This window comes from Haliaeetus albicilla, chromosome 19 (assembly GCF_947461875.1).
Source record: "Haliaeetus albicilla chromosome 19, bHalAlb1.1, whole genome shotgun sequence".
Taxonomy (NCBI): Eukaryota; Metazoa; Chordata; class Aves; order Accipitriformes; family Accipitridae; genus Haliaeetus; species Haliaeetus albicilla.
Window position 1 is genome coordinate 21,178,529 of NC_091501.1, and position 23,296 is coordinate 21,201,824.

At 46.7% G+C, this 23,296-nt stretch overlaps 1 protein-coding gene and 1 long non-coding RNA gene across 2 annotated transcripts; both read left to right on the plus strand.

Annotated features, from left to right (window-relative positions):
- The first annotated feature begins 5,878 nt into the window (after positions 1 to 5,878).
- LOC138690013 (uncharacterized) lies at positions 5,879 to 9,416 on the plus strand. Its single transcript, XR_011328788.1, has 3 exons — positions 5,879 to 5,991; positions 7,235 to 7,316; positions 8,524 to 9,416. It is a non-coding gene; the product is annotated as an uncharacterized lncRNA (long non-coding RNA).
- Positions 9,417 to 13,808: 4,392 nt separating this feature from the next.
- On the plus strand, positions 13,809 to 22,934 carry LOC104323322 (DNA dC->dU-editing enzyme APOBEC-3H). The gene is made up of 5 exons (XM_009926937.2): positions 13,809 to 13,874; positions 16,406 to 16,617; positions 20,177 to 20,577; positions 21,124 to 21,239; positions 22,234 to 22,934. Exons 1-5 carry the CDS (start codon positions 13,809 to 13,811, stop codon positions 22,285 to 22,287), a joined length of 849 nt encoding a protein of 282 aa, XP_009925239.2. The 3' UTR covers positions 22,288 to 22,934.
- Positions 22,935 to 23,296: the final 362 nt, after the last annotated feature.

The window sequence follows — 23,296 nt, forward strand, 5'->3', positions numbered from 1 at the left end:
TTCACTCTTTAGGGGAGCAGGTCGAGAAAAGGACAAAGCTTCTCCCCCCCATTAACAACCTAGTCTCTCAATCACCTGAGAATTACTGGATGATGTGGCCCTTTGTTAGCAGTGGGGAGGCAGGCTGGGACAGGGGAGCCATGGCACAAAACCAAGGGACTTCCTGAAAAGGCAGGAAAGCTGAGTGTCAAAAAACAGGTGAGAAGCAGGCTAGTGAGCCAACACAAATTTCTAGGGCTTGATGGGTCTGTTCTTTCATTACCAACCCTTCATCCATGCCTGCCACGCACATGATGCTGGAGTGCTATAGCTGTAAGCACTCATCTCAAGAAGCATTTCCCTACCAGTGCCCATCAGCTGGAATACAGAATAGTCTCCTCAAGGGAAGGCTTGCGAGCAGCACAGCTTGGAGCCAGGGTTGTGCAAAGTCCTGGGGAACATGGAGAGATTGTGCGTGTTGGGCAAAAACCTTCCAAGCATCCTCTCTGCTCGAATTCTCCCCTCCTCCCTTTAGCCACAACGTGGTTGTTCCTACAGGCTCGGTTAGATGTTCTCTTATTAAACGCGAATGGCATACGTGCAGCTGCGTTCAGACGCTTTCTGCCGTTTCCACCACCAGAGGGGAATAGCAAGTCCTGAGGGGAATAGCAGGTCCTCTGTGTCCAGTGTACAAAGGCCCCACGTAGCCTCAAAACAAGAGCCACCTCCCCCCCACTCACCTCCGAAAGGATACTCCCTATCAGGCAGTTTGTCTTTTGTTCCCCAAACACACACTGCTTGTAAACTTTCAAATGAAACAGAAGCTCTTTTTTTCCTGAGGCTTCTTTGCTGGTCTTCCCCATTTTGACTTCTGAGGGGGACAGTTTCCTACAGCTCAGCCGGAGGAAAAGTCTCCGCAAAATCCATCTCTGCCAGAGCCTTCGGTTCGAGTGGGGCACTGAAGTGGTAGCTAGATTTCCTGCGTGTTGAAGGCTCTCTCGAGTTCACTGTGTACTGTGGCACCTGCTTTCTTCCACATCTTTCCTCTGAGGCTGATCCCACATGTTTCACCATTGTTGATGAATATCAGAACAGAACTAATGAGGATTATGTGCCAAGTGGGTGACTGTAATTACACTTGTGCAGGTCATAAATGGGCACACGGTCTGCAAGTGCTGCTAACACATCCCGCTAACCGAGCTCTTCCAAGTTAGCACATACTTTTCAGGCAGGTCACTGTGCCCAATCTGTACCATCTGGATTTTTTTAAGCCCCAGCAAGTCCCCATAAGAGCAGATCACCTGTGAGCCAAGTGTCTAATTACAGGGAAGACTGGGATTAGGGAAAAGGGTGCTCATCTTTCAAATCTGTCAGGGGTTGAGACAGGGATCCCAGCATTGCCTGGCCCTTACCCCCACCTGTACACCCTCTCCTTTTCTCCAAGACTGCCTCTTGCACATGCATTCATGAGCGATTAGCAGGTGTTAGAGCGTGAGGCTCCCTGGCTGGCACCTGCTCTACATCTGAATGGCAGAGCCGTGAAGCCCAGGGCTGTGGAATGGGATCTGCAAGTGGATGTTGTCTGGGACTGACGGAAGAAAAGGATTTACCGGCTTTTGTCTAACAACATTTAGATGGCCGACTTGGCTGAGATGGAAAGAAAAAGACACAAAGAAGAGACGAATGGTGAGAGGCTGTAGCTTTTTTAACTGGGTGTCATTTGTCTAGGAATTGAATCCAGTGAAGGCTGGTGGCTGGGGAGGGGAATATAGCATTGACATCAGCTAGTGGCGTAAAGGTAAAAATTATCTATACTTCAACTCCTTTACGTTGTCCATGGAGAACCAGCTCACATTAGGCTGTGAACACACATCTTTTGGGGCAGCAGAGGAAGAATCAAAGAGACTGTATTACTGACTGTGTCTCTTCCCAGGCTGCAAGGTCAGAAAAAGCCACAGAATCACACAGTGAAAGAACTCCAGACCCCCAGACTCTGCTGTGACAAAATAAAAATGCTTCCCCAGCACAGCTTAGTCGTGAAGGAGGAGGAGCAGCCATGGCTGTCTGTGTTGGGAAAAACATCTTTCTTAAAATCCCTGCTCTAACTCCAGTTGTGCCCTCCATGCAAAATCTGGGGCTAAGACAGACCTGAGAACATCTTCCCTTAACTCCACTCATGACTAAGTTGCTTTGCTATAGTTGTAAACAGCCTAATAATAGTGTCAAAGTGCCTGCAGATGCAAAGCAACCTTGCCGGGTGTTGCATGGCTTTGGTGCGAAGATGCAGGTGTTGATGTGTGATCCAGCAGGACCCTCTGACATGGTAACACCTCAGCTGTCTCTTCACTTACTGCACTCACCAGACTTCCCCACCTCTGCAGCAGAAATGGTCAAGCCGGATGTAGTTCATCTCTCCTCAGCCACTGCAGTTCACAGACAGCACGTTGACGCAAACCGCTGAAGATTTCAGTTTCTATCACTACCCACCTGCTCTGTGAACCCACGTGCTGGCCCCAGCTGGAAGTCTGTCCACCAGCAGCACCCAGTATGGGGACAAGGCAGCAGCGTTGCCCTGCAGCCAGAGCAGGCTATTGAACAGCATGTTCCCCAGCACAGCTCAGCAATGAAAGCCAGCCCCTGTTGCACTCCTTTGCTGTGATTTGATCCCCAGAGAATCACAGAATGGTTTGGGTTGAAAGGGACCTTAAGGATCATCTAGTTCCAACCCCCTGCCATGGTAAGGGACACCTTCCACTAGACCAGGTTGCTCCAAGCCCCATCCAACCTGGCCTTGAACACTTCCAGGGATGGGGCAGCCACAGCTTCTCTGGACAACCTGTTCCAGTGCCTCAACACCCTCACAGTGAAGAACTTCTTCCTTACATCTAATCTAAATCTACCCTCTTTCATTTTAAAGCCATTACTCCTTGTCCTATCACTGCATGCCTTTGTAAAAAGCCCCTCTCCAGCTTTCTTGTAGGCCCCCTTTAGGTACTGGCAGGCTGCTATAAGGTCCCCCTGGAGCCTTCTCTTCTCCAGGCTGAACAACCCCAACTCTCAGCCTGTCTTCATAGGAAAGGTCATGTATTCAACGCCTGTCCCCTGCATGTGTCCTTCATGTACTGACATTCCAGTGACTTGAGAGAGCCGCTTGGAGCATGTGAAGCTGTCCCTCACAGCGCTGACTGATGCAGTTGTGGAAATGCCAAGGGCTGCTGGCAACCTGCTTAACAGCAATCTGCTATAGCACCAGGAAACAAGAGGAAAAGAAAATGCTCAGAATCAGGCTGTTATACGTAATGTCCTGTTCCTAGCTTTAAAACCTCCCCTCTGGTGAAACACATCAACATCTAGTTTCAACATCCTGAAGTTAAGGCCAAAAGAGAGGCAATTAGCCCAGTGGGCCAGGTGCTGATTTCTGTTCCCCCTGTGTAACTGGGAGGACTGGTCAGCAGGCAGGGATTCTGATCCCATGACAGTCAAAGACAGTTTCACATCAGCCATTCCTGGACAAAACAATAAAGTTAAACACAGTGAGAAAAGGTGGGCCACATTAAGTAAAGGGGAGGAAAGAGAAAAAGAGAACAGAAAACCAGTCTATTCCGTCTAGGTTCCTAGATTGCCTTCATCGTTATGGTGTCTGAGCATTTTCCGGTGGAGTATTCAGCGCCCTGACTCAGATCTGCCGCATGTGGTTCTTTGTCTCTTTCTCATCCTCTCCGCAGGGAGAGAACTGCACCTGTTGTGGAGGATTTCACTTTGGGTTAGCAGGCTTAGTTTGGGGCTTGTTCATAACATGGTCACAGCTGTTTGCATTTGAGATGTATGTTGGAGAAGTGCACCTTCTACTTGGAAAGCGAAGCAGCGAGATCAAGGTATGTTGTAGCACAGCCTTACTATGACCCCTGAGACAACTCTGCCTCCTGCTTAGACTAGATTTTCACAGGGTTAGAGAGCTCCCCTGTACCAGTAAAGTGGAACTGCTGACACCAGTAGATGCCAGATGTTGACTTCAGAGCCTGCGAGGAATGTCTATATGCTGGTCTGAGGCTGCTGGGTACATCGAGGAGACCGTGAACTGGGCAGTTTGGTAAGTAAGGGGCAGCCTCAGAAAACATGGGTCAGATACAAAGAAAAGCGGGTCAACAGGGGTGAGAGAAACACTGCCCAGTCCTGCCCTTGTGCTGTAGTAATTTGACTTTGGAGGCTGCCAACACTGTTTGCTAACTAATGTTGGGAGGGGAGGAGAGTTTCTCTTTGTGTGAAGGAGGATAACTGGCCAGCTGGTCTGATCCAATATTTTAGGAAGTGGTGTACTTGGAATACAGTAAATGTCCAGGCTAACTGAGGGATCTCCACCATCCCACTGTGCTGGGTCCATCACAAACCCATGTTCATCAGCAGACTCAGCTCCATATCAGGGAAAGACCTTACCTTACCAGAGGGACCACTGTTCTAGGGTACATGTCCAAGCCAGCACTTAACTCTGAGGCTTGGTTATGAATGATGGAGTTTGGACAGTTGGAAGCTAAGAAGCTGCAGAATCCAGCTGTGATGCTGGTTAGATACTCTGGCAGTGACCTGAAGGACTGCTGTTCAAACTGCAAGCAAATGCAATGCAATTACATTGGGTAGTTCTGTGGCAAAATGATCTACCCATGGCCTGGCTTGGCGTGACCTAAATTAGCAGGCTAGGGGAAGGATTGAAAATAACACATCAACTCCTTGGTATAGCTGACAAAAGAAAAATACAGCACTAATTAATCATGTCCCACAAACAGGTCACCGCCCACCTCCCCACCCTCAGCAGCGCACACAGCCCTGGGTAACTGCTATTGCATTTTGTTGTTGTTGTTTTCCCCACATGCCAGGAAACTGAGGCACAAGGCTTTGTGGTGGCCCAGCCGTCCTGCCAGGCCTGGAGCAAGCATCAGGCGATTCACGTGTCTTTGACACCTTGCATTCTTAGGCTGAGAAAAGGTGAAGATCTGGCCTGAGGATCACACGCTGGCAATACCCTCTGCCCAGACTGCTGTTCGTTTTTAGGCAAAGAGCATACAGGCCGTGACGCTGCTGCTTTCTGTGCCCCAGCCCTAGGCACCGCACAGAGTGGGGCAGGAGGCTGTTTGGAAGATGGCTTCTCCCACAGACCTTTGCTGGGATGGATGGCCCCCGCCAGGAGGGCGGCATGGAAGCTGGCTACCCCCTTCCCCGAAACACAGCCGCGGGGGGCTGTGGCACTTCCCTGGCGTGCTCCTGCCTTGTGCTGCTGCCCAGGGAGAGGGGCGTCCTGGCGTTCCTTGCCCGGGCTGGGCCACCGCGGCGCCCGAATCCCTTCAAACCTCCCAGGGAACGCCATTTCAGGCAGAGAGTGTCCCTTCTCGTTAGCCCAAATAACTGCGTTGACCCGAGTAAGCAGCTCCTCAGGGGTTTCTGCTTTAGGCGATCAGCTCCATCTCACACGTGAGAAGAAGAAGGTGTTAACTCTGCCCCAGACCAGCCCTGCGTGACGGTGGCCCCGATGTGAGGGAGAGCCGGTCCCGGGACGCAGGGATGGGGAACGGGTGGAAGAAGGTCCCCGAGGCCAGCGGGTTGCAGGCAAGTCCCTGCTGGGAAGGAAGGCAGAGCGTCCTCCGGCCCGGGACGGCAGGTTTCCTGGACGGACGGCGGGGAGGCTGAACTCGGTCCCCGGGCGGGGAGGGCTCTCCCCCGGCTCTCCCCCGGCTCTCCCCCGGCTCTCCCCCGGCTCTCCCCCGGCTCTCCCCCGGCTCTCCCCCGGCTCTCCCCCGGCTCTCCCCCGCTTCACCCTCAGGCGGCCACTGAGGGGCAGCAGACAGCCGCGGCGGGAGCGGCTCCCGCCCTGTCCCCTTCCCTCCCCCTTCTCCTGCCCTTCCCGCCGGCGGACCGCGGGGGGGTGCCCGCCCGCCGGGCTGCCTCGGAGCCTGCGGGGTGGCGAGGGCGGTGGTAGGCTGCGCCTCCGCCTTGGTCGTGGTTGAGTACGTGGCAAGTGAGGTGGGTTGGAAGGAAAGCCGGTGAGGGGACCGGGAGGAGAAGGACTGGAGGAGGCAGAGGCAGTGAGGGGAGATGGCGTAGGTTACCCCCATAACCGCTGCCCCCCCCCAGCAGGGCGAGGTGGTACCGAGAGGCAGTGGGTGCGGAGAGCCCGGGGAGATGGCGGGCTCGGCCGGGGTGCCCCAGCGCCCTGTGGGACCCAGGGCTGAGGTACGCGGCGGGGCGTTTTTCCCGCCTCCCTTCTTCCCGCCTCTCCGTGGCAGTCTCCGGGAGATCTCCAGCTTCGTGAGGGGAAAACTGCGCCCTGCCTCAGCGGCTGACAGGTTCCTCTTGGTCACGGGCGCAGATCTCCGTAATGGCTGCTTCATGCATGGGGTGAGGCAGGCTTGAACTGCAGAGGTCTTTTACGAACTCGGGCCTCTCTTCCCACGCACAAACAACCCTTTCCCCACCTCAAAACAAGAGCTGAGCTGCAGCTGAGGGACAGGACGAACGGGCAAAAAGTCATCCAGATGAAGAAGTCCCGCTCCTCGGAAGGGGGAGCGCTGCACGTTTTCTTTCATAGCATTGTCCACCGCTATCACATGAGTAAAATCTTGGGGAATTTAGTGGCGGGAGCTTTCTTGCTTTATTCTCCTTCTGTTTTGCCAATTCATTTGTAACAGGATCGGCTCCTGAAAGCTATTTCTGAGAGAGCAATTTCAGGTACCTTCGCAAGACATCCAGAGAGTGTTGTGAAACTGAACAAGGTATGCGGTGATATCAGCCGTGACAGCACAGAAATCCAGGAAATTCCATTTACTCATTTTGCATCCAAAAATAAAAGCTTGAAAACATACCTTCGCTCCCTGTACAATGGTTCTTGTGCGTTTCTGCTCTTCCCTGCTTGATTGCTGTTCTTCAGGCTCATAGCACTCACCTGCACCTGTGTTTTGGACAGGATTTCTGTTGTTGGCAGCAAGTCCCAGACACAACCTCTATAAAATGGTATTTGCATTGGCATGAACTTAACTGGCTCCAAGCTGGGCCTAGCTTAATTGGTGCAAAATGCACATCTTTGCTTGTTTGCACAGAGGGAGGGACTAGCATCCTTTCTAGGGTGACGTGCCAGACTGTAACTGTCTTTTTTGCAAAGGAAAGACTGAATGTGCCACTAGAAATCTTGCAGAGGTGTTGACTCAGCTGTTCTGTTCTCAGTGGCAGCTGAGACTCACTACTCTTCTTACTCTTACATTTCTTTCAGCATGACACAGTTAGCAGCTCCTGGCTTTGCTGCAGGCCATTCAAATTCTCCATGGGTGCTGTTTTTGCTACCTGTGCTGCAGGTAAGGGGCTCACACACTAGAGTTTCCACTAGTCAGATACCTGTATGATAAAGGCCACAAGTGGGGGAAATGTCCTGTGCAAATAAGCCCTTCAGCTAAAATGGGTTCTGAAGATCTTAATCTGTAGGGTGTAAACTGCAAGGGTACATGGCCTGAGCTCTTGGAGGGCTCATTAGCCTGGAAATCAAGCAGACTATATGAAATGAGGCTGAACTCCCGGGCTTCAGGATGAAGTTGTTGCTAACAGTTCCCAGCAGTGCTGGGGTATATGCCAGAAGTTAAGCTGGCAAAGATTAAAGGCTTCAGTTGAGCTAGGAGAAGAATTTCCTTTCCTCCCACCACCTGTCATGCTCTTCTGGTCTGTCTTCTCTGCGCATAGGATGAGTGAGCCTCGTAGCATGGAGTATTCAGCATTTTCTTCCCCTCACACAGACTGGATGGAAGTGTGGCATTCCAGGGGAGCCTCCTGTGCCTGACGTATCTCTGATCTGCCCTCAGGTTTTTCTGCTTATTCTTGTTCTCCCTCTTATTTGCTTTTATTTCTCTCCTGTATTTTTTCCTGTTCATTTTGTTCTCCAGATGGCCTGCCATTTAAGTTTCTCATCTCCCTGTATTTTTGTCCTTCATGACTCTGCATCTCCTTGCTTCTGTGTGATGTGCAGCAGTCTCTGGCCAGTAACCAAAGCAAACTTCATCTGAAGACAAACACAGCTGCTGATAGAGTTGATTTTGATGCACCTGTTGCTTGCACCAATATGACTGCAACTGTAGCTGCCATCAGCTACAAGGATGCAGGTACCATACCAGGGTAGAGCAGACCTCTGCTTTGCACCTTTCTGTTTTCTTTTTATTAATGCTTTTTTTTTTTTTTCATGGAGAGGGAGAATTCTCTTGTTGTTTTATGATCCTCCTTCATTATTGTGTAGAACAAGTCAATAGATTTAATATTAGAATGAGTTACCTGGAAAATATGAGATGCAACAGAGCTGCTCAACAGGCCATGAACAGTGTTTTCAGCCTGCCCCCCCTGTATAGCCCCAACCCAGGACTGGTTTAAAACCCAGTCAAGCTAATCAGTAGAGACAGGTTGAACAAAAGATGAAAAATCAGCAAGAAGCAGGTGCTTTGCTGGCAAAAGATTAAAACATGCAGAGCTTATAGAGGTAGATGTGTAATAGTTAATGGAACAACTTGAGGGTTTTCTCAGAATTGTGCAGGTATGGGACTTCAAGGTAAACTGAACAGGAGATGACTGACCCGAGGCAGACCTTGAAATCTCAAAGATGAGAACTGGGACCAGACAAGACGAGAGAACTGAGACAAGAACTAATTAAAGGACTTTGATGAACGATAAGACCTGGGAACGAAGATTCCACTGAAAACTTACAAAGATTTTGGACTCAGATAATGAGTGGTAAAAAGGTATATAAGACTGAGAAACTTTTGGAGGGTTGCCATTCACTGTGGTGGTGGCCCAACTCTGAGTTGTTAATAAAGCAAACCTAGAGAAACCCATGATTGAGAATTCTTTAAAAAGTGTCCATTTATATTGTGGGGATGGTTAGGTGCTCTCAGCATGCATGGTATTGGCACCACTGAGGGTGCTGTCAAGGACATCAGTGCTGAGAAATTTCCACCAACCATGCTGCTGTGACAGGTTCTCTGGCATGGTGGCAATCTCTCCAAGCAAACCAGGGGATGGTGTCAACCTGGCAGCTTCATCTGCTTTCAAACTCTGCCTCCTAAATCACAGTCAGATTGCATCAGGCTTCTTTGCATGCTGAGAGGAACCCAAGTAACAATAGTTTCTTAATCTCCAACTTCCAGATGTTTCAATGTCTGCATGTGTGCAGATGTTCTTTTTTTTGGTGTCAAAATATGTTGTGTCTTAGAAGAAAGCTCCATCCACCTATCTAGTGTGGTGCTGCACACCCTCACAGGTACTCCTTTCCTGCCTGACAGTAAGGATGGCAGCATCCCAGACTGGAGGAGGAAAGAGTGTCCATTAGCACCAACAAAGCAAAGGTTCTGTGGCTGTAGCACAGTGAGGTTTAGCAGTTCATGGCCATTCACTGTCGAGGGCAGGAGGACTTTCCCACACTATCATGTTGAATATGCATACTGTTTTCAGTGTGCCACGGACACTAACCAGCTCAGCAGTCCCTTTGGCTTTGACAGTGCCCACCCCTTATTTAAAACTCGGACTCACCTCAGGTAACAGTGCCCTCCTGCCCCAGTAGCAGCAACAGGGGTGGGGGACAGCAGGAGAAGAAAAGGTAGGAGCTGTACTTGCTACAGCAGCAGAGTCCAATGCTATGTTTAAGAAAAGCCTCAGCCTTCTGAAGATGAAGCTGTCAAAATGTAAATCCCACACATGTGTGCTTAGTCCTAGCTTTTGTTCTCCTCAATTAATACCAATCTGTTTCTGCAGCCCTTTGAGTTGGTCTCTGTCTTGGAGACACAGCAGTGGGTGCAGGAATGAGAGCTGAGCTGGCAAAGATTGTTTGGCTTTCATAGGGAAAGGTTGCTTGGACAGAACAAAAAAATTTCTGTGGAAAGTTTTGGTTTTCAATTTTTTTTTTTTTTTCTTTTTTTCTGTGGGAAGTGTTCTCCAGGCTGAAAAGGAGATTAATTGGGTAGCCACTCCTGGGTGCTACTCAGGCTCATACCCCTTTTTAAACCTGGCTGTGGCATCCCAGCAGTGTGTCACAGGCTATCAGCTGTTTCAGAGAATGACACAGAATGTGGGTGAGACTGGGAGGGAAGGAGGGACCCTGTGTTTGTGTTGTGAGTCAGAATAAAAACATATCAGGGCGATGCTTTTCAGGAAACAACTGCTGATTTCTGTCCAGCTGTCTTCAAGCTTGGCTGAAGTCAGCCAGGAAAGGTATTTCTGGGAAAATGGAATTTCCCAAGTTTCTGATACTTTGTTTCATATCACACTGCAGCATTCTATTTTGGTTTGTTTGTGTGCCTGGTTGTTTTTGGCCAAAACCCACCTGTTCCGTTGCAGAGCTGCAGTCCAAGCTCTTTTACTACCTCTTGCAGAACTGACTGGATCAGAATTAAACATTAAAAAATCTACAGAGGAGACCATTCATCCTGTCCTTTCCAACAACAGAACTGCAAGGGTGGTAACTGGCAGCGGAACAGGGATAGTCCTGCTGCAGCCCTGTGAACAATTTGTGCTGTAGTAAGTGGAGCTATCCTGCTTCAAACCATCTGCAAAGATACGATGCAAGCCCAATAAAGCAACTTTGGCTGTTGTTTTGGGATTTGGACTTAAGCCCATTTCACAGCTCACCCTGCTCCTTCTCCTTTAGGCATGACTGCGAAATCCCAGTATAGACATGTTTGTCGCTTGAAGTCAAGATAAAGCTGTCCTGGTTCAAGTTTCTAAGGCTAAAGAGCCAGGACAAACTGGGGCCAGAGAGAAGAAAATGAAGTTTTCCTCATTCCCTGTCTCAGAGTATATTTCACCTGAATTGGGATTTTTTTCCCTTGCCATGGGCTTTTGCCAAAACCCTTGGCCCCACCACCCCCTGCACAGCCACCATGCCCTTAGAGAACCTCTTTATCCCCATCTCTCCTTGCACTCATCTACTACCCACTGCTGCAGCTTGAATTTTCCTTCTGAAGATAGATATGCAGATTCAAGAGAAGAGATGGACACAGGGCTGACTTTGGGATAGAGATCAGAGACAAATTCCACTGCCTGGCTACATTGCCTCCGCGATGCTTGTGTATTTGTGCCTGAAAAGAAGCCTGCAGACTTTAGTGTTGAAATACAGGGCAGCTAGGGTTTCCCCAGAGCTATTGGTGCTGGTGCAGCAAAGGGCTGTCCACGGGCTGGAACGAGATGGGGCACTTTCAGGCTGGCGATAGGAGCAGTGATGGCCCCAGCACGCAGAGGCAGATTCCTCGCTGGCTGTGCCTAGTGCAGGCTGCCCCACAGGCAACAGCAGGGGCCAATCCTGCCCGAGTCTCCTCAGCTCTGCTGGCTCATCCCTCATACTGCTGTGCCACAGATGTGTAGGCAGCTGCCTGCTGCCTCTGGGCTGGCATGGAAGAAGCTGGGTAGTGCTGAGCACTACCACAAATGAATCCAAGAAATTCCTCTGGTCATGGAAGGGCTTTGCAAATGGACAGCTAGAGCTGCACAGAGATGCGTTCCATCCCAGCCTGGCTTGCTTTGCCTCTGCCTGGCTCCTGTTCCCTCTTTATGGGAAGAGTTTCCTTGATCAGCTAAATAAGGTGGAGTAACCAAAGGGCAGTGTCATTGTCCAGGGCAGTCTCTTGGCAGTGAAAAGAGAAGCGTCCGGATGGTACCTGGATGATGCAGAAAAGAGAGTGAGGAAAATCCTTTATGCTTAGACAGACTTTTCCCATTCCCTTTTTTCTTTCTTCAAACACCAGCTTTCAAAACAGAAGTTATTTCACTGTCTGCCCCCCCTTATCATCCAGTTCAAACTCTTTGAAAATCATTAGGGAAGCATGTGCCTTATAAAAAAAGGAAGCAAGCTTAATAACAGGGATCAGTAATTTTTCTGGTGTATTTATTTGCCTCTTGTTTTTTGAGCTCTGAACTGTCCCTCCTGTTCTTTTTCCCAGGGGCCTGGACAAATATATAATGTCAGATGAGTGGCTGTGACGCAGGTCTGAGGCTAGAGGGGCTGAGATGTAAGGAAAGACTTCAGAACCTGACAACAAAGGTCAACATTGCCCAAGAGGGTACAGAGAGATGTGCTAGGGAGTGCTGTAGTTTTGAGATACACTGGTTTTGGTGACAATTGTTTCCTATAAAGCTCCCGGCTTGTACAGATTCTCCTGTCCTATTCAACTCTGGGAAGTGATAAAGGCTCCTTAACAAGATCCCAAGTAGACGTGGGGAACAGAAAGGCCCAGCTGTTGGGGGACTAACATCCAATATGTGCACAGGAAATATTTCCTGATACTCCACAAAATTCAAGAGAGGAAAATGAATCACAAAAATGCAGTTATGTTATGGTTTCTATTTCACTGAATAATAAAGAGCAGCATACTGAATGAGATAAATTGAACTAAAAAATTATGACTCACATGTCCCATGACTGAGCTGTCAGAACAAGATGTTTTGTATTCCTGGTTGAGTTACATACCTGCTGATTATCTCACATCACGTTTTTCACATCATGTGGTATCCAATCTTTCACTGAAATAACAAATATGGCCAGAGTGCTCAAAAGGCAAAATGATTGTGGACACATTGATCAAAGTCATCCGTATTCTTCTTTTCTTCATCGGGTGTTTACCAATCTAGTTACCTAACCTGCTTTCTCTATAACCCTCTCAGACCTCTGCAATTAATAATACTTATTAATTACCCAGCAGACCCCTGACCATTAATGCCAGACCCAGGCGGTCCTGTTGGTCATCAGTAGGTGCCGCAGATTTGTTCTGGCTCAGGTGTGGGCCCACAGCCACATTCTGTCAGGGCTCTGCCGAGTCCCCCCAGCTGTGATTTTGTGCCAGCATGTGCCCTGCAGGTGTGAAGCTGATGCTCCAGGTGGTACCGAGCACGGCTCGTGCTGTGCATTGCAAGGATGCGCTCCTGTTGCACAGAGCAGATGTTTGGGCAACTTCCCAGGAAGGGACTGGCTGTTTCTGAGGGCAACCACCATCCCATGACATGACCTGAAGTAAAGACATCCCACTCTGTGGTGGGAGGGCTAGCATGTTATCTCAGCAGCGCAGCATGTCATTTTCATCCAGTCCTGAGACACTGCAGCAGCAGGAGGAGGCAGCGCAAGCCCTGGATGTTTGGAGGAAATGATAGCTGTTGCAATGAGCATGTGTCTGTCCACTAAGGGCTTTCAGGGGTCACAAATACAAGCAATATGGTTTGTGGAGCAAGAGGTGAAGTAATATGTGGAATAAGAAATGGCGTCTGGAGAAGAGATACAGGCATTGCTTAGTGTCAGCCCATCCCATACTGCTTACACCTTTGGAGGAAGTTGTTGACAGGCACATTCTGGTGAACAGAGATGCTGCAGTTTAGGAAAGTACTATCCCATCTCTTGACTTCATCTCAGGTGATGTTTATTGCTGTCAGAGCAGGGTCACTGGAATGGATGATGTAAACAAATGCATACTGCATGTTATCCTGCAGGAAACTTTCCCATCAAATCTCCACTCAGTCCATTGCAGGCTGAGTGTCAGCATCTTATCTTAAAAGTGTTCTGTGTCTCAATCTCCAAAGAGGCCCATTCCTTAGTAATGTAAGTTTTTTCAGTCAAAGGTAGGTCAGTTTATGACAACCTTGAGCTTCATGAATTTCCACCACAAACTTCCATTTGTGGTTTTTTTTAATGACAGAAGTGGCACATTTAATACCTCAGATGTCTGCATTCCTAGCAGACCTTTTCTGGTATTATCTTTGATCCTTTTCACCTTTCAGAAAGTTGCACTGTTGCCACAGATACTTACAATGCACGCACAACCAACCATGTCAGAATGAACACACTGATCGTGCATGTCTTTACAGCCTCTTCCAAGCCACACACAAAGTTCGCCCATCAGGTGAGGGCGGCGTACATTGGTTAGCCAGCCCCACAGTGCTTGCTTTGTCCCTCATGGAGAGAAGTGGTTTCTGAGGCAGCCAGCACTCAAGCCAAGAGAGTTTGACAAGCTGGTGTCAACACCTGGCACTAGCTCCAGCACTAGCCCTGAAATCCCTGAAGCTCCTTGTCCCTCAGAAGTGACAGGGCTCAGCAATTTTTCTTCAGGTACTCCATAAAAAGAGTAATGGAAACCAAAATCCTCATGCAGTTTTGGGATACCCCAGGTAGTGGAAAAAACCCCAAGGCCGGTTCCTGGAGGGCCAAATAGCTCTGTCACTGTACTAGGCCAAAGCTGGCCCTGTGCATCCAAGCAGTGTTGAGCCTGAGCTTGTGGGAGCTGCTCAGAACACCTGGCATTTGTTTTCAAGAGTGAACGTTAGAATTTGCTGTGCTGCATGTTTGCCAAGGCTTTGAAGAACTAGTTTTACAAGGTCAGGTCGGAGGATGGCCTGGTGTATGCCTGGGGAGATGTGGCTCAAGACAGTCACGAGTATGTGTATGGAATGTTTTTGTCTTTAACTCTTCTGAGGACTGGCAAACATCCCAGCTGAGCCAGATATGCGCTCCTGTGTTAGTAATATTGGCTGTATGCCGATAGTTCTTTCCAGATCCTTGTTGAAACATATGTGAGTTTGATCCGTTTGTGAAATAAAGGGAATCTTGTACAGATAGCTTGAACGCTTAATTTAGTCACCGCAGAGGTAACCTACCCTCCTGGACCACAGAGTGCTGCCCACACACAGAGTGTGGCATAGCTCACCTTGAGGCAGAGCTGGTCCCTTCATGGGTCTATGAGGAGTCACTCGGGTGTCATTGCCCCCTGCTCCCCTGCACTCCTAGTCTCAGGAACAAGTCTGCAGAGTCTTTGCAGTACTCTCTCGAGACACATCTGGAGGTCTTTGTTAGGTTAGGCTTGGTGTCCTGTGAAAGTATTTGTAATGTTTCCAGACCTGAGCAGGCAGTCCTGTGCCTCAGCTAATGAACGCAGCCAGACTTTGCATGGAGCCAGCTAACCTCCCTGCATCCACAGTGCAGTTAATCTGCAAGCAGAATATGAGCTCCTGAGTGACTGGTAGTTGTACCTGCTCCTCAGTGTCACCCTAGGATTGTGGGTCTTGCTAGTTTTGCCTTGGCCGTGTTTTCAGAAGGGGGCTGGCAAAGTTGCTGAGCTGCACTGTGGTCTTCTAGCATAGCAGGTGAACAGTAGTAACTCTGTGGGACTTGGGAGCTACTATCTTTCCTAAATGTCTCCCCAGGAAATTAGTATAACAAAACTCAAAAAGACCTTGAGGAAGGGGAATGTGATTTTATTTTACAAATCTCAAAATAAATGGATTTTGCCCCCCTTGCACTCTTATCCATATACTCACCAGCACCAAGGTGTGTGCATCTCGGTGGCCTGGCCAGGACCGCTTATGTGCAAGAGAGATAGTGCAGGGTACTTACTAGATCTCAATAAGAAAGGCCTGACAACAAATGGCTTAATAAAACATTTGTTTTAATAAGACAGAATAAGAAGAGGAATATAGACAGTGAGTAAATCTAACATCCCTTCAGATGCTGGGCACCCAGCGTTCGTGCAGCATTGGACAGACTCTGGATGGATGGACAGACTCCGGATGGATTCTCCCACGGCACATTGCGCACATCCTGTTCATGAAGGGAAGCTCCCCCTTTTTGGTCATCTCAGCTATTATATATTTTCTTACAGGAACGCAATTCTGTTCCTAAAGGATGTTCCAACTTCCTGCTGCACACGTAGATAATGACAGGGCCAGGCCGGTGGTGCAATCGCCGGTGCCAAGCAGGAGCTGCCTGGAGGCTCCTCTGTTGCAATCCACCAGCTAAGTTTATCCTGCGGCCAAGGGACATGTCTAGGGACACAGCCTGATGGCCATGCTGCACGGCACAGCACAGACCTGTGTATATAAATCAGATTACATTAGTAATGTATGGGCTTCTCAGTCCCTAAGCACAATGCCCAAGAGAGCAGACATGGGCTGTTCGACATCACCAGCTCCTCAAGTGCCATGTCTTCTGCAAGGCTCCCAAGACATGGTCCCCTCTCTTCCTCCATGGGGGGAACTCTCCACCTTCTGGGTTTGGCAGGGAAGATGAGTAAGCTTTGCCGATACCTTGTGAGTGAAGTCTCTTATCGGAGGTATTTGTGAGCACTTCGTCCTTGACGCAGCTCTGACAGCACGGAAAGATCTTGCGATGCATGAGGCTGAACCACCATGCTTTCCACAGAGGCGAGTTTTGGGTGCTTCGGAGGAAAGGCCTGCATGCCACACAGACAGCTGCACCACCAGCGGGAGTTTCCTGCACAGAATAATAAATCTCATTTTTCTGCTGACAAAGCATTATCATACCTTTCAAACTTCAAACAGGCTTCAAAGAGATTGTCCAATTATTACATTTTTAACTGGAAACACCTATCAGCCCTCACTCCCCAGCTAAAGGGTGAGGAAAAAGCACTGCTAAGGGCAGATTTATAAAGAAGTGTCATTATGTGGTAGCAACCGTGGTCAAACCAGTTTTTTCCCTTTCCTCTTACATCACCCCGAGCCAGTGAAGCCTGGGGGTGTGCTCTCATCATCGGCCCTGCTGCAGGAACAGAAACAGAAAGCAGGACAGCACCAAAGGAGGGTTCACGGGCAGAGGAGAAGAGGAGAAGCCATGTACAAGAAAAAGCTGAAAGGGTAAGAAAAACCAAAATTGCTGACCAACCCCCCCCCCCCCCCAGCTTCAGCTCTGTGTTGTCGTTGCTCCAACTCAAGGGGACCCCCTCCCTTTGTCACCCCAGGGGTGTGCTTTCTGTCTGGGCAAGGTCTCTGCCCTGCGTGGGGAAGGGCAAGGGCGACACTGGTGCCAGCGTACCCGAGTGGGAGCCCTGGTCCCTGCTGTGGCTGCAGCACCAAAGTCTGAGCTCGTCGGGGAAGTTCCTGCCGGTATAAAACTGTCACGGGAGCCATAAACCAGCAGGGAATAAAAGGCGCTGATAGAAATGGGTGAAAGATGGGGCTGAATTGGGGAAGGGCTAAGGCAGGAGCTGCCTCACCCCAACACTGGGCAGCAAGAAAATCCAAAAGCGCCCTTCCCTGCTCGACTTGCAGGTCTTGAAACAGCTATTGTGCCCTAAAATAAACAGGAAGTGTCAGGCCAGACATTTTCTGTGCAATAGAGCGGAAAAAAAAGTTTCAATGCAGAGTTTAGTAAAGAAGTGCGTTGGCTGTGCAAAGCGTTAGCAATGGAAGAAAAACGCAGATTAAAGAAGTCTTGACATAGCTATGCTTGTACATTTTTAGATATTATCATTATTACTATTATTATCTTGCAATGAGCACAATTTTAAATAGTTCCTAATAAAAAGTGTTAGAGGAAGGAAGGAAAATTATTAAATATCTATAATGGTGCAGTTTATTACACAAAGTTTTAATAAGATACTAGTTTTAGGAGCTGTTTTTGTAAAATTAGTACATTTTTAAAATAAACTCATTGCATTCCTGTTCAAGTTATGGATGATGGGACAATAGAAAAGATATAAATAACACATTTTAAAAGATATTTGTAATCAGTCAATAAGTTTTCAGGGTTTAATGCACATTTACACAGCAGCTGCATATTAATGGAAAAGAAGATAAAGCCTAGGAGACAGTTATGTTGGCTGTCATCCCTCTGCCATTTTTTCCCCTAACTCCTCTAAACTTTTTTGGGTGGAAATCACCTTTCAAATACTCAGTCTTCACAGGTGGTGTACTTCTCTCCAGCTCTTAAATTCTGAGAGGGTTACAGGTTCACCTTCATGAGACTGATGAACCAAATTTAGAAAGGAAACTAAAAAAGTATTAGGACTTTTTGATTGTTTGTTTGTTTTATTTGCTAACTCCTAATTTTGTCTTGTATTTGTCTCAAGGAACCAGCTATTAAGTGCTTGATTTTTCTGAGTTTGGCTCCATGTGTATATGTGTACTGCACATAACTATGCTGAATAGCAAGGACTGTTTGTGATAGCTGTACAAATAAAAGAATTAAAGTGATTGCATGGCTTTGGGCAATTTATCTGTAAACTCAGAACTTATTTTAAGTATTTTCTTACCTGGTTTGGGGAGAAAAGGGAGTAGGTGCTGGGATTCTGTATATATTCTATAGTGTGGCAATGTTTTACGACGTTTTTTAAATTTCTTGTCAATCCTTGTGTTAGAGGTGTTTAAATTTACATTAATCCATTATTTAAAAAATGGCAAGTTATATCTGTAGCAGATATTTATAAGAATGCAGACTTTTGTTTATATTGCATTAAGCTGATTACACAATAAATTTCACTTGGCTGAATACATCTTTAAGTGGCTATATCTTGAAAATTAGTGTATTGCAATATTGTTCTAAAGAAATGGCTTTATGTCCCTGAAAATATGCACAGGACAGCCGCTGCAATAGCTTATCCAAAGTGCAGTATTTTGTGGTCAAGACACAGGCAAGAGGGTGCCTAAGACCGGTTTAGGTAAGACCTGGAAATTTTAACTTGTCTTTGTGTTATAATCAGATGGCAACCACTACAGATACCTTTGAACAAATCTGTTGTAACACTGCTTTCCAAAACCTTAAAGATACCTCCTGTAAGAATTAGATTAACTGATTGGGCTTGAGTATTGGGAGTTCAATGTATTTTCTTTGGTGAACTTCAACCACTGTCACTATATTCCCTGTATATATACACACATGCACATTACATATATTATGTACATGTTTTATGCACATATGTACATACATTATGTACATCTATTATGTACATATACTTATTTTTTATATATATATGTTCCCTAATCATCAAGTTTTAAAGAAATTTAAGCTAATAGGCACTAACTTCCAAATAACATAATAGAAATAGAAAAAAACCATCTCTTTTAGCACCCCAAATGAGAAAAAATGAACATTAAGCCTGTGCTTCACTTTTGTCTCTCTTGGTTGTTTTTTTTTAATAACATACTAAAGGACTTAACTATAATAAAAAAAAGTTATTCCTGTGCCAGATTTAAACATTTGGTGACATTTACATTTACTACATTTACATAAATTCAATAGAAAGTCTGATAAAGAAATCTGCATGCATAGTTTCTGTGGTTTATATACACAGAGTTTGCATGGTAAACAGAGATACACTCTCTAGTTTACAAACTGGTTTGTGTACATATGTATTTTAATGCATAGGAGGCTGGGATGAGGAAGGAGACAGGGTAAGAAAAAGCCTTCTGATTGACTCAGAAAAATGAGATGCTTCTTTACATAAGTGATGATAATATGTGACAACAGCTTGAGCTGCAAGATTTCATTTGTCCTTAGTTCAGATAGTGGTTTTTTTGGTTATTGGTGGGTGCTAATCTGTAAAACAATCTACAGGCTTATTGCTTCTCTGTTAAGAGCCTGTCCAGTTGTCTACTAGATTTATTCTGAATTACTCTGATGTGGAAAAATATGTGTCTATCTGAAGTGCATTCTCATATAAATCTCTATATAAAGCAATTGTACAAAGGCTACAAAGTGCCAACAGTGACTTCATATATCATTTATGTATCATGGATAATTACTGATATAAAGGATACATTCACAACCAACACTGGCAGTCTTTGTACAGTTACTTAATTGACAATATTTAGAGCTCTGCTCTGAGCTGAATAGATTTGGATCTAAGAGATGGACTATCTGTCAGAAAATGTCATTCTTGGGAGACACATCTTTTTGTGTAGAGCACTTTTTCCTTCTCTCAAGTAGGATTGTGCTGACTGTGCTAATCCTTATGAAAATACAAACAAGAGAATCCAATAAGGAGAAATACTTAGCTTTATAATTTATCAGTGGTTTTATTTGCTTTCTTTTAATTTTCTCAGTTTTTACAAAACTTGCAACGGCTCCCTACATTGAAAAGGGCTACATAGGAGCCTTGGAAAAATGTCTGTCACATAAAAACATATAGAAAGCTTTTAGAAATACTTACGTGATGAGGAAGAGAACAGCCATAGGAAGGGGTGAGGAGATGGAAGTTCTGCATGCAGCTGCAGACAAAGGGAGGATTAGGTGGTTCAGGGTTTGGTTCCTTTAACTACTGCGTGGTGTCTACCTCTCCATTTCCCTTGCATTGCTCTCATGTTTTGCCCTTCTCGGTTCTCTCATTTCCTCCACCCTTCGCCTTCTTTTGTACAGGAGAGCTACCGAAAACAAAGTTGTAACCAGTCATTCCTTGAAGTTTCTCTTCTGTTTCAGCATGTATGTATCTAAGAAGGCGTTAAAGAATCATTTTGACCCCCGTAATACTCCACGGGACACATACCTACTATGCAAACTGCAGTGGGGTGAGACCGGCACACCTTGGATACACTGGGTCAGAAAGGATCGTTACCATGCTGAAGTCTACTTCCTGGAGAAGATCTTTAAGATGAAAAGATCCAATAATTATGTCAACTGTTCCATCACCTGGTACTTGTCCTGGAGCCCCTGTGCAGACTGCTGCCATAAAATACTGAAATTCTTAAAGAAGCATTCAAATGTGAACATAGACATACATGTAGCACGGGTTTATTACGCAGAAGATGAAAAAGTCCGCCAAGGTCTGAAGAACCTTGTGAGCTTGGCCAAAGTAACCATTGCTGTCATGGAAACGAAAGGCAAGGTTTCCCGTGCTTTGTGGGACTGGGAAGGGGTGAACTGGTGGGCTTTATGCATGGCTGAATCTGTTATGGGCTTGCTGCTGTGCCCAGTGTGCTGCCCAGGTTCTTTGGGGGCATACCCATCATCATTCAGTCACTGTCACATTCAAAAAAAGATGTTCAAATATCGCAGGAGAAGGGGGACAGGACTCTAAGCAACCAGACCTGTATGAAATTTTTCCCTTGTTTAGAGACACCATCTTTCTGTCACTCCTGAGGAAATGGGAGACAGGGTGCTTCTCCCTGGTCCTAGGGGACTAAATGCAGCTGCTGGGATAAGGCTGGGTGATAGGGCCCGCTGCTGATAAGAGAGAGAGAAAAAAATGCCCAGAGAAAATGGCATTGGTTCCAAATATGGAGTGGAGAGCATGCATCAGATGGCCTGTCCATGGCCAAGCTGTCTCTGTGTCATGGGCACAAGGAAGAGGTTAAAAAGTCTTGTTGCCTGAGTTTGTCTGGTATCTGAATAAACTGAAGTTTGTCATTTTGCTTCCATTTCTCCAGACTATACTGACTGTTGGAAAAACTTTATCCAAGGAGGTGCTGATGGTGGTTTCCAGACTGTGGACTTTCAATTGGCGGTAGAAGTGAATCGTTTGAAGCTCAAGAACATCTTTGAGGTTCGTAGACTCTGAGGGATAGGGGGAACCACATGCAATGATTTGCAGTCTGGGGTCACTGAGCTGTAAAGAGCAGGAAAGAAGCTGTTCATACCTAGTTGCAGTTTAAAGAGTGCTGCAGCATGTTTTAGGAAAAAGTAATATAGTAAAATCATAGGAACTATCCTGTCCCATTGGGAGAGAAGCACTGTGGATTTTCTTCCATCATATTACAAAGCAAAGGCTAAGAGTGTAGCTTCTCTCCTTCAGGCTCCAGAGCGGGAAATCCTTTGATTACCAGCTGAAACTCCAGTCTCATCCCAGAAACCCTCCATCAGATTCCTTTCTAATCTGGATCCGAGCATGGGTTTTTGTTCACCAAATGATGCTACTCAGCTGCTTTCTGTCAATATCTGCAGTGGTCTTACACCCCCTTTCGGTCACTGGGCCCCTATATTCTTCATTAAAGTCCCTTCCAGGTTTGATTCAGCAACTTCCCTGGCTGGTCCAAAGGGTACCGTTTCTGCGAGATGAGAAAAGCTGTTCAAAAGAGAATGCCTGTCCCCTGGGAAAATCCAACCTTTGTTTTTGTTTTGTGCCAGACCTACTGAAAGGCAGGAGAGAGAAGAGAGAGTGTGTTCACCAATGGTGCTCAAAGTTTGTGCCCCTGGAGACAAGCGACCCTGCTTGAATGAATAGGTCCACATCCTTGGCCTGGAAGGACCATGTACAAAAACAATCTAGCAAAACTCATATAAGTTCTGCAGCATTTTTATTTCAATATATTAGAGTTTTCTGACAAATGCTATTTTTAGCGAAACAGAATGAAAGAAATCTATGGCTAAGTAGGTCATTGAACATCTGGGAAATCCATTTTATATGGCATCTGTGGAAAAGAAATATTCTGGGCTATTACAAGTAATAGACTTCTCCTGCTATGTCCATTTCAAATCACAGCAAGTCCAAAGTGCAATTGTTAAAGGATCTAAACATCATATTTTTATTTTAATTTCAGGATCTTCCATTAATAGAATATCTCAGCTTGGAAGGCACCCATGAGGATCATTGAGTCCAACTCCCTGCTCCTCGCAGGACTACCTAAAACTAAACGATATGACTAAAAGTGTCGTCCAGATGCTCCTTGAACTCTGACAGGCTTGGTGCCATGACCACTTCCGTGGGGAGGCTGTTCTGGTGACTGACCACCCTCTCAGTGAAGAACCTTTTCCTAATGTCCAAGCTGAATTTCCCCTGACACAGCTTCATTCCATTTCCTCCTGTTGTACGGTTTGGTGTACTACTTACATAAAACTTGTTTAGCATAACTTGCTTAGCATTAGTAGCTAAATTTGCTGAAGCCTTAGGCCGCAAGCTGTGAACTTTCAGCTAGATATGTTGAACTTTTACCTAGTCAAGTAAAAGAAGGCTCCGGAGCTGGTTCAAGGCAGAATATAAGGAAGCTACATTCATTAACAAAAGCTGGAACCTTAGAGATAAGAAAACAAACGGCCTGCCTAGACCCAATGTAGGGACCCAATGAAGAATGGGAAGACCCCAGTCCCTAATATTACTACTGGTCCAAACTGTTGCATGAGGGGTGGAGAATTTAGATTGTAAGGGTATAATTGCTGAGGGATTTCTTCATTCAAGGTCCCTCTTTGGAGGCACCCACCTTGAGCTGTAGCGCTATTAATAAAAAGTACTTTTATAGAGGAACCCATCTTTCGGCTTATCAATTCAGCAGAAACCTAGAGTTGAACGCAACTGGTGACTGGTTGCCAGCCTGCTGTAACCCCATGTACTATAACCCTTTGAGCCCGACCCATCAGCCAATTGCTCACCCAACGTGTGATGGACTTGTCTAGCTGTGTGCTGGACAGTTTGTCCAGAAGGATACTGTGAGAGACAGTATCGAAAGCTTTGCTAAAATCCAAACCTACCACATCTCCTGGCTTCCCTTGGTTAACTACATGGGTGACCTTGCCATAAAAGGAAATTAAGCCGGTTAAGCTGGACTTTCCCCTCATGAACCCGTGCTGGCTATGACCAATGCCTGTGTTGTCTCTCAAGGGTTTTTC

Excerpts from the sequence above, each read along its gene's own strand:
- LOC104323322 (XM_009926937.2), top strand. The coding sequence starts at position 13,809 with ATGAACACACTGATCGTGCATGTCTTTACAGCCTCTTCCAAGCCACAC. Across the intron at positions 16,618-20,176 it reads TACAAGAAAAAGCTGAAAGG|CATGTATGTATCTAAGAAGG; the intron begins GTAAGAAAAACC and ends CTTCTGTTTCAG. Across the intron at positions 20,578-21,123 it reads TGCTGTCATGGAAACGAAAG|ACTATACTGACTGTTGGAAA; the intron begins GCAAGGTTTCCC and ends CCATTTCTCCAG.